Source organism: Mizuhopecten yessoensis, unplaced genomic scaffold, assembly GCF_002113885.1.
Source record: "Mizuhopecten yessoensis strain PY_sf001 unplaced genomic scaffold, ASM211388v2 scaffold7055, whole genome shotgun sequence".
In the NCBI taxonomy this organism is placed as follows: domain Eukaryota; kingdom Metazoa; phylum Mollusca; class Bivalvia; order Pectinida; family Pectinidae; genus Mizuhopecten; species Mizuhopecten yessoensis.
In genome coordinates this window covers 794,205-805,966 of record NW_018406858.1, presented here as the reverse complement: position 1 = coordinate 805,966, position 11,762 = coordinate 794,205, and the positions used below count along the sequence as shown (strand labels likewise).

General features: G+C 39.3%; 1 protein-coding gene across 1 annotated transcript in view; it reads right to left on the bottom strand.

The window, feature by feature from the left end:
• Window positions 1-7,747: 7,747 nt before the first annotated feature.
• LOC110452998 (neurofilament heavy polypeptide-like) overlaps window positions 7,748-11,762 on the bottom strand; it is a 53,553-nt gene continuing 49,538 nt past the window's right edge. Inside the window, exons 2-5 of the mRNA XM_021501787.1 lie at window positions 10,887-11,743; window positions 10,210-10,509; window positions 9,278-9,788; window positions 7,748-9,168 (exon numbers count right to left, since the gene is read on the bottom strand). Coding sequence (XP_021357462.1) covers window positions 7,748-9,168; window positions 9,278-9,788; window positions 10,210-10,509; window positions 10,887-11,743 — 3,089 coding nt within the window. The remainder of the gene's footprint in view (window positions 9,169-9,277; window positions 9,789-10,209; window positions 10,510-10,886; window positions 11,744-11,762) is intronic.

The window sequence follows — 11,762 nt, the reverse complement described above, 5'->3', positions numbered from 1 at the left end:
TGTTTGTTTCAAACCGCGGGTCACACTACTGTGTAATAAATGTTTGTATCAACCCGCGGGTCATCCCTCTGTGTAATGTATTATGGTATCAGTTTCATGGAGGGGTATTAGTTCGATTTTGTGCTAATTTAAGATCAACAAATATTATTGAATTATGCCGGTTTTGTGGGATGTTACATAATGACTGTATAACACATACAGTAATCCAAGTCTTAGAGACGATTTCTGGAGTCTTATAAGTACGGCTTTTGATATAGAGGGTCATACCTCTGTGTAATACATTGTGGTATCAGTTGCATGGAGGGGTAATAGTTCGATTATGTGCTAATTTAAGATCAACAAATATTATTGAATTATGCCATTTTTGTGGTATTTTACAGAATGACTGTATAACACATACAGTAATCCAAGTCTTAGAGACACCTCTATGTAATAAATGTTTGTATCAACCCGCGGGTCATCCCTCTGTGTAAGAAATGTTTGTATCAAACCGCGCGTCATACCACTGTGTAATAAATGCTTGTACCAAACCGCGGGTCATCCCTCTGTGTAATACATTATGGCATCAGTTGCATGGAGGGGTATCAGTTCGATTATGTGCTAATTTAAGATCAACCAATATTATTGAATTATGCCATTTTTGTGGTATTTTACATAATGACTGTATAACACATACCGTAATCCAAGTCTTAGAGACGATTTCTGGAGTCTTATAAGTACGGCTTTTGATATAGAGGGTCATACCTCTGTGTAAGAAATGTTTGTATCAAGCCGCGGGTCATACCACTGTGTAATACATTATGGTATCGGTTGCATGGAGGGGTATTAGTTTGATTATGTGCTAATTTAAGATCAACCAATATTATTGAATTATGCCATTTTTGTGGTATTTTACAGAATGACTGTATAACACATACAGTAATCCAAGTCTTAGAGACGATTTATGGTGCCTTATAAGTACGGCTTTTGATATAGAGGGTCATACCTCTGTGTAATACATTATGGCATCAGTTGCATGGAGGGGTATCAGTTCGATTATGTGCTAATTTAAGATCAACAAATATTATTGAATTATGCCATTTTTGTGGTATTTTACATAATGACTGTATAACACATACCGTAATCCAAGTCTTAGAGACGATTTCTGGAGTCTTATAAGTACGGCTTTTGATATAGAGGGTCATACCTCTGTGTAATACGTTATGGTATCAGTTGCATGGAGGGGGATTAGTTCGATTATGTGCTAAGTTAAGATCAACAAATATTATTGAATTATGCCGGTTTTGTGGGATGTTACATAATGACTGTATAACACATACAGTAATCCAAGTCTTAGAGACACCTCTATGTAATAAATGTTTGTATCAAACCGAGGGTCATACCACTGTGGAATAAATGTTTGTTTCAAACCGCGGGTCATTCCTCTGTGTAAGAAATGTTTGTATCAAACCGCGGGCCATACAACTGTGTAATAAATGTTTGTTTCAAACCGCGGGTCACACTACTGTGTAATAAATGTTTGTATCAGCCGCGGGTCATACCTCTGTGAAATAAATGTTTGTATCCAACCGCGGGTCATACCTCTATAGTTGTATCAATGCACGCTGGGCCATTCCTCTGTGTAATAAATGTTTGCATCAAACCGCGGGTCATACCTCTATGTAATAAATTAAAATTCACTGCTTCGGCCATTCTTTTGTGCATGCAACACATAGTTGTTTCAATGCTCGCTGGGCCATACCTCTGTGTAATAAATGTTTATATCAAACCGCGGGTCATACCACTGTGCAATAAATGTTTATATCAAACCGCGGGTCATACCTATATGTAATAAATGTTTGTATCAACCCGCGGGTCATACCACTGTGTAATAAATTTTTGGATCAAACCGCAGGTCATACCTCTGTGTAATAAATGCTTGTATCAAACCGCGGGTCACACCTCTGTGTAATACATTATGGCATCAGTTGCATGGAGGGGTATTGGTCATACCTCTGTGTAATACATTGTGGTATCAGTTGCATGGAGGGGGATTAGTTCGATTATGTGCTAATTTAAGATCAACCAATATTATTGAATTATGCCATTTTTGTGGGATTTTACATAATGACTGTATAACACATACAGTAATCCAAGTCTTAGAGACACCTCTATGTAATAAATGTTTATATCAACTCGTGGGTAATACCTCTATGTAATAAATGCTTGTATCAATCCGCGGGTCATACCTCTGTGTAATAAATGTTGGTATCAAACCGCGGGTCATACCTATATGTAATAAATGTTTGTATCAAACGGCGGGTCATACCTCTGTGAAATAAATGTTTGTATCAAACCGCGGGTCATACCTCTGTGTAATACATTATGGTATCAGTTGCATGGAGGGGTATTAGTTCGATTATGTGCTAATTTAAGATCAACAAATATTATTGAATTATGCCATTTTTGTGGTATTTTACATAATGACTGTATAACACATACAGTAATCCAAGTCTTAGAGACGATTTATGGTGTCTTATAAGTACGGCTTTTGATATAGAACTTGGCATGTTCTTATCCTCTTTGACTGATTATGATTTAATTCATGTATTACTAGGGGGTAGCCTTCCCCACATATTAAGCTCAACTTTTTTTTTCTCTCTTATTTTGTGTGTGTTCATGTGTGGGTAAGCCTGAGAAGACCTTGTTGGAAGGGCTTTCCCCAACCCTTGGAAACCTCAGGATTCCCAGGCATTTTAATTGTTTTGTATGTTTTGCTGTTCTTTCTGTATTTACTAAACTAATTTAAGTTTCATTAACTTCTCTCTTCTTCTATGTAGTTAACTGATGTATTTATGTGTATGTAAGTATCAATTAATAATATTTGATTTGTATTTTGACTACACTGTATATTTTTGTAACTCTTCAATTTGGAGGAAATAAAGATATAATAATAATATTATTCCTGTGTATAAGCATTGACAACGTGTGGTCATACTGTGTGGTCATAACGTGTGGTCATAACGTGTGGCCATACGTGTGGTCATAACGTGTGGTCATAATGTGTGGCCATACGTGTGGTCATAACGTGTGGTCATAATGTGTGGTCATAACGTGTGGTCATACGTGTGGTCATACTGTGTGGTCATAACGTGTGGTCATACGTGTGGTCATAATGTGTGGTCATAACGTGTGGTCATAATGTGTGGTCATACGTATGGTCATAATGTGTGGTCAAACGTGTGGTCATAATGTGTGGTCATACGTGTGGTCATAATGTGTGGTCATAACGTGTGGTCATACTGTGTGGTCATAACGTGTGGTCATAATGTGTGGTCATACGTGTGGTCATAATGTGTGGTCATAATGTGTGGTCATACTGTGTGGTCATAATGTGTGGTCATAACGTGTGGTCATAATGTGTGGTCATACGTATGGTCATAATGTGTGGTCAAACGTGTGGTCATAATGTGTGGTCATACGTGTGGTCATAATGTGTGGTCATAACGTGTGGTCATAATGTGTGGTCATACGTATGGTCATAATGTGTGGTCAAACGTGTGGTCATAATGTGTGGTCATACGTGTGGTCATAATGTGTGGTCATAACGTGTGGTCATAACGTGTGGTCATACGTGTGGTCATAACGTGTGGTCATAACGTGTGGTCATACTGTGTGGTCATAACGTGTGGTCATAATGAGTGGTCATAATGTGTGGTCATACGTTTGGTCATAATGTGTGGTCATAATGTGTGGTCATAACGTGTGGTCATATCGTGTGGTCATAACGTGTGGTCATACGTGTGGTCATAATGTGTGGTCATACGTGTGGTCATAATGTGTGGTCATACGTGTGGTCATACGTGTGGTCATAATGTGTGGTCATACGTGTGGTAATAATGTGTGGTCACACGTGTGGTCATACGTGTGGTCAAAATGTGTGGTCATACGTGTGGAAATAATGCGTGGTCATACGTGTGGTCATACGTGTGGTCATGATGTGTGGTCATACGTGTGGTCATAATGTGTGGTCATACGTGTGGTCATAATGTGTGGTCATACGTGTGGTCATAATGTGTGGTCATACGTGTGGTCATAATGTGTGGTCATACGTGTGGTCATAATGTGTGGTCATACGTGTGGTCATAATGTGTGGTCATACGTGTGGTCATACGTGTGGTCATAATGTGTGGTCATACGTGTGGTCATAATGTGTGGTCATACGTGTGGTCATACGTGTGGTCATAATGTGTGGTCATACGTGTGGTCATAATGTGTGGTCATACGTGTGGTCATACGTGTGGTCATGATGTGTGTTCATACGTGTGGTCATAATGTGTAGTCATACCTGTGGTCATAATGTGTGGTCAAACGTGTGGTCATAATGTGTGGTCATACGTGTGGTCATAATGTGTGGTCATACGTGTGGTCATACGTGTACTTCTGTGTATCTTTCTGGAAAATGTGTTGCCATACTTATGTGTATATCTCTTAATACTATGTGGGCAAACTTCTGTTTACATTTCTTGATTCTGCGTTGTCACATAACACATCGAAGACAGCCAGTCCATTGTTATCGGAACAAACATACATGTAAAAGAAGTATTTTTGTCATCATTTTATTCAGACCTCAAGCATGCATCGACTCCATAGTCTTTGAACTCCCAATATAACAATAATGGTATCGCTCGTTCTGATTTTTAACCCGTTTATTTAAAAAAAAAAAAAAAAATCAACACTGTTGCCCTCCTACCGTTATGACGGTTGATATATTTATAAACGTAGTTCTTCAGGTTGGTATTGGTATGGACTGTATAGAAAATTAAAACAGTTACTAATTGTAATATATGAACTTCATTACGATCGACTTTAGAGACAGGTCGATATAAGTACTGTTTCCTAATCGTTGAATCAAGTTCATTAATTACCTACTGAATAATTTGAAAAGGTTTCCAATGCAAGTGAAACATACAGATTGCCTGCTTTTACGCTTTGTTATAAACTTATTCTAATCGCTTGTATTCCATTCTGTCACAATGACTAAAATGTCTTTTTCGCGCTATATTTTCAAAGGCGGGGTATAGTTCTATCTGACCGAGCAATATTAGTTTTAAATAATTCCCGATTTGAGTGGAATTGTAAAAAATACATGAATAGCCATTACTTCTTAAGGTAAAGGGTATTTTCATGTTAAATGCATGGTTACATGCACATGTACCATTGCTCCTTTTATGAAAATCATCAAGTTAGAATAAAGACTACATGTACTAAGAATGTGCCCTACCACTGTCACCCTGGAGTTTCAATGAACAACACGAACTGTACACATTGACAAGGGAAGTCACTGTACACCATAAAATCTCCATCTCGTTGCTTCAACTTTAATATAAAATCAAAAGACGATTAGGCAGCTTTGAGGTGGACCTCGTCTTCTTGAGTGTTAGGCGTCATTGGTACGCTTTACCTTAATGTATCTTAAAGAACAACACCCCCTCCCCCACCCACCATCAGGTAATACTACTTGATAATTTCAAAGCCATGCAATACACTTTAATTGATTTACTCACAATTGCAGGCAATAATTCCCAGAGTGTTGTGTGTGTCGGGGGTTGGGAGACGGTAATCCACTTCCGGAATTGTTTCGTCACTTTACAACAGCACGCCCATTACCTGTCGTGTTGCGCGTAACTAAGATACACACGTGCAATAGTTGTTGGTGGGGAAGTGTATATCGTTGAGTGATCATTGTTTAGGTGTATTAGACAATCCTCCCGACACTTCACCTGCTACCGTTATCTTTGATTTCCGAACGGTAAAACGATACATGGGCTCCAGTCCCTGGTCCGCGCCTCAAGCGTCTCTAATGCCCAGGTAGAGATCTGTTTATACCGTAACATACATATCTTGATTTTATGCATCAGAACATCTAAGCAACTATGTATTTTTTCGCTTCATCAATCGTGTTTCGATTTCCAGATAGCCCTATTGTAATTAGCGGTAGGATATTGCTGGCCCCTGTGTCGTCTACCGTCATCAATACAGACACGTTATGACGCTAGTGCGAAGTACATAGAAATTCACCAGCACGAAAGTATACACTCCAGTACGTACATATAGCCTGTATCGGAACAAAGATAGAATTCTTGATATTTCTATTTACAGTATTATGATAGCCATTAAGAACATATATTCAAGTTACAGGAACCGGAAGTCTGTGCTACTTTTATGCTGACATTATGTATGACCACATGCGTTACCCATAGGGTTTTAAATAACACATATGTATCTTGACTGGTGAGGAAAAGAGACCAGTCGATAGTGATGGTGAGTATTACCAACTAATGACACCACATCAGTGGTTGGTGATGCTTGTAATTCCAACTAAATAACAGGAAACTTCTAGTTAGTGACGACAGTATTGAGGAGCAAGCGTGTCGGTGACTTGTGTGACGTCGCTAACTGATGACAAGAAACAAACCTAGAGTTAATGGTACTGTCGGCGATGGGTGTCCAACTGGTTTACCAGGCGACGTCGTACACTGCTATACATCACTGGGAAGGTCGGAGGCTTTAGTGTATGATGGCTGCTATGTCTGTAGAGATCGCCACACTCGAACCAGCAAGCGATTAAACATGTAGCAATCTGACATGATATATCTTTATACGTTGATAAAAAATATTTAATCAAACTATACATGGTGGGAAGACGTCCCTAGTGGCTTTCTACACCATAAACCATTGGGGCGTCGGGGGAGGGCCTTCAACACAGATCTTTTTCTAGTCTTTTTCTAAATATTGATTATATTTTCGGCGTTCCAGTCCGGAGATTCAATTTGATACATGTCTCATCACTGGATCTAAAATTGCTTTCTGCTGTTGATTTCAATTGTTTCATTCGCCATTGCTGTTGAAACAATAGGTGTTTTTTAAGCAAGCGGTTTCCACCTTATCCCCGGCGCATATAATAATGTAACTGCCCCTTGTCCCAGGCGTAGCTACAGTGTATGTTTCTTCACTTTGTTCCAAGCGTACATGCAGCTGTGAAACTCCATTTTGTCACAAAAACTTTGGAGTTGCCATCTGCATGTGACTTTGCAGTAAACTGCATTTAGGGTAGACGCTGGGGAGATAGCCTGCCCAGCGATGCTGTGATGTACGCTGAGCTGAGTGAGTGGAGCCCGCGCCCGAGGGAATCGTCCAACACGCTACCGGTGTGTAGAGAGATGTCACGAACCTGGTCCTCGCCATCACCATCACAATACTTCACCATCATTGTCTCAAACTATTCAAAACCATTGGTTTATTGTTTAATATTTCTTTTCTGTTTCTTCATCACCCTTTAATATCATTAGAATGGAACTGGTTTGGGGCCAAAACTAATTAAGATGTGGAAGAAATATAAACAAAAAATAGGTTAATCAGAAGAAATCACGCGAATTAAAATGAATAAACAGAAACCCCGTGGTTTAAACATTTCAGTATCAACAATTAAGGTAGATTATGAAGTCCCTAAACACCTGCCGTATTTCACCACTCTCAATCCAGACACATTCCCATCCGACGGTTGTCCTACAGCAACGTCCTTAAAGCAACTAGGGCGTTAATTAACAGAACGTTACACCAAACAAAGCCAAACCAAACTTTCAACACAAGCACAACATTCATGTACATGTACCGTAGTCCTATTTGATGAAACAATACTGACCAATTGTGAACAATTATGTGATTAGACAAATGATGTTTTCTGTGACGGGATAGATGATTTGTTCTATGCTTGGACAGATGCTTTGTGCTGTGATTGGACAGATGATTTGTTCTTTGCTTGGACTGGTGATGTTTTCAGTGATTGTACATGTGATTTGTTCGATGATTGGACAGATACTTTGTGCTGTGATTGGACAGATGCTTTGTGCTGTGATTGGACAGATGATTTGTTCAGTGATTGGACAGATGATTTGTTCTGTGATTGGACAGATGATGTGTTCAGTGCTTGGACAGGAGATCTGTTCAGTGATTGGACAGATGCTTTGTGCTGTGATTGGACAGATGATTTGTTCTTTGCTTGGACAGGTGATGTTTTCAGTGATTGGACAGATGATTTGTTATTTGCTTGGACAGATGATGTGCTCTGTGCTTGGATAGATGATTTGTTCTGTGATTGGATAGATGATTTGTTCAGTAATTGGACAGATGATTTGTTCAGTAATTGGACGGATGATGTGTTCTGTGATTGGACAGGAGATTTGTTCTGTAATTGGACAGATGATGTGTTCTGTGATTCGACAGGTGATTTGTTCTGTGCTTGGACAGGAAATTTGTTCAGTGATTGGACAGATGCTTTGTGCTGTGATTGGACTGATGCTTTGTGCTGTGATTGGACAGATGATGTGCTCTGTGCTTGGACAGGAGATTTGTTCTGTGATTGGACAGATGATGTGTTCTGTGCTTGGACAGATGATTTGTTCTGTGATTGGACAGATGATGTGTTCTGTGATTGGACAGGAGATTTGTTCTGTAATTGGACAGATGATGTGTTCTGTGATTCGACAGGTGATTTGTTCTGTGATTGGACAGATGATGTGTTCTGTGATTGGACAGGAGATTTGTTCAGTGCTTGGACAGATGATTTGTTCAGTAATTGTACATGTGATTTGTTCGATGATTGGACAGATACTTTGTGCTGTGATTGGACAGATGATTTGTTCTTTGCTTGGACAGGTGATGTTTTCAGTGATTGGACAGATGATTTGTTATTTGCTTGGACAGATGATGTGCTCTGTGCTTGGATAGATGATTTGTTCTGTGATTGGATAGATGATTTGTTCAGTAATTGGACAGATGATTTGTTCAGTAATTGGACGGATGATGTGTTCTGTGATTGGACAGGAGATTTGTTCTGTAATTGGACAGATGATGTGTTCTGTGATTCGACAGGTGATTTGTTCTGTGCTTGGACAGGAAATTTGTTCAGTGATTGGACAGATGCTTTGTGCTGTGATTGGACTGATGCTTTGTGCTGTGATTGGACAGATGATGTGCTCTGTGCTTGGACAGGAGATTTGTTCTGTGATTGGACAGATGATGTGTTCTGTGCTTGGACAGATGCTTTGTGCTGTGATTGGACAGATGATGTGCTCTGAGCTTGGACAGGAGATTTGTTCTGTGATTGGACAGATGATGTGTTCTGTGCTTGGACAGGAAATTTGTTCTGTGATTGGACAGATGATTTGTTCTTTGCTTGGACAGATGATTTGTTCAGTGATTGTACATGTGATTTGTTCGATGATTGGACAGATACTTTGTGCTGTGATTGGACAGATGATTTGTTCTTTGCTTGGACAGGGTGATGTTTTCAGTGATTGGACAGATGATTTGTTATTTGCTTGGACAGATGATGTGCTCTGTGCTTGGATAGATGATTTGTTCTGTGATTGGACAGATGATGTGCTCTGTGATTGGACAGGAGATTTGTTCAGTGATTGGACAGATGTTTTGTGCTGTGATTGGACAGATGCTTTATGCTGTGATTGGACAGATGATTTGTTCAGTAATTGGACAGGTGATTTGTTCTGTGATTGGACAGATGATTTATTCTGTGATTGGACAGGAGATTTGTTCTGTAATTGGACAGATGATGTGTTCTGTGATTGGACAGATGATGTGTTCTGTGCTTGGACAGATGCTTTGTGCTGTGATTGGACAGATGCTTTGTGCTGTGATTGGACAGATGATGTGCTCTGAGCTTGGACAGGAGATTTGTTCTGTGAATGGACAGATGATGTGTTCTGTGCTTGGACAGGAAATTTGTTCTGTGAATGGACAGATGCTTTGTTCTGTGATTGAACAGATGATTCTTTTCTGTGATTGTACGTGTGATTTGTTCTGTGATTGGACATATGATTCGTTGTGTGCTTGGACAGATGATTGTTTCTGTGACGGGATAGATGATTTTTTCTGTGATTGGACAGGTGATGTGTTAAGTTATTGGACAGATGATTTGTTCAGTGATTGGACAGATGATTTGTTCTGTGATTGGACATGTGATTTGTTGTGTGATTGGACAGATGCTTTGTTCTGTGCATGGACAGGTGATATGTTCTTTGCTTGGACAGGTGATTTGTTCAGTGATTGGACAGGTGGTTTGTTCTGTGATTGGACAGGAGATTTGTTCTGTAAATGGACAGGTGATTTGTTCGGTGATTAGAGAGGAGATTTGTTCTGTGATTGGACTGATGCTTTGTGCTGTGATTGGACAGATGATGTGCTCTGTGCTTGCACAGATGATTTGTTCTTTGATTGGACAGATGATTTGTTCAGTGATTGGACAGATGATTTGTTCTGTGATTGGACAGATGATGTGTTCTGTGATTGGACAGGAGATTTGTTCTGTGATTGGACAGATGATTTGTTCTGTGATTTGACAGATGATTTGTTCTGTGATTGGACAGATGATGTGTTCTGTGATTGGACAGGAGATTTGTTCTTTGATTGGACAGATGATTTGTTCTGTGATTGGACAGATGATTTGTTCTGTGCTTGGACAGATGATTTGTTAAGTAATTGGATAGATGATTTGTTCAGTAATTGGACAGATGATTTGTTCAGTAATTGGACGGATGATTTGTTCAGTAATTGGACAGGAGATTTGTTCAGTGATTGGACAGATGATTTTTTCTCTTTGATAGAACAGATAATTTGTTTTGTGATTGGACAGATGAATTGTTCTGTTATTGGACAGATGAGTTGTTCTGTGATTGGACAGATGATTGGTTCAGTGATTGGACAGATGATTTTTTTTTCTGTGATTGAACAGATGATTTGTTCTGTGATTGGACAGATGATTTGTTCTGTGATTGGACAGGTGATTTGTTCTGTTATTGGACAGATGATTTGTTCAGTGATTAGACAGAAGCTTTGTGCTGTGATTGGACAGATGATTTTTCTATGACGGGATTGATGCTTTCTTCTGTGCTTGGACAGATGATTTGTTCACTGATTGGACAGGTGATTTGTTCTGTGATTGGACAGGTGATTTGTCCTGTGATTGGACAGATGATTTGTTCTGTGATTGGACAGATGATTTGTTCAGTAATTTGACAGATGATTTGTTCAGTAATTGGACAGGAGATTTGTTCAGTGATTGGACAGATGATTGGTTCAGTGATTGGACAGATGATTTTTTTCTGTGATTGGACAGATGATTTGTTCTGTGATTTGACAGATGATTTGTTCTGTGATTGGACAGATGATTTGTTCTGTGATTGCACAGATGATTGGTTCAGTGATTGGACAGATGATTTTTTTTCTGTGATTGGACAGATGATTTGTTCTGTGATTGGACAGAGGATTTGTTCTGTGATTGGACAGGGGATTTGTGCTGTGATTGGACAGATGATTTGTTCAGTGATTGGACAGATGATTTTTTTTTCTGTGATTGGACAGATGATTTGTTCTTTGATTGGACAAGTGATTTGTTCTGTTATTGGACAGATGATTTGTTCAGTGATTGGACAGATGCGTTGTGCTGTGATTGGACAGATGGTTTGTTCTGTGATTGGACAGTTGATATGTTCTGTTATTGGACAGATGATTTTTTCTGTGACGGGATTGATGGTTTGTTCTGTGCTTGGACAGATGCGTTGTGCTGTGATTGGACAGATGATTTGTTCTGTGATTGAACAGTTGATTTGTTCTGTTATTGGACAGATGATTTTTTCTGTGACGGGATTGATGGTTTGTTCTGTGCTTGGACAGATGCGTTGTGCTGTGATTGGACAGATGAT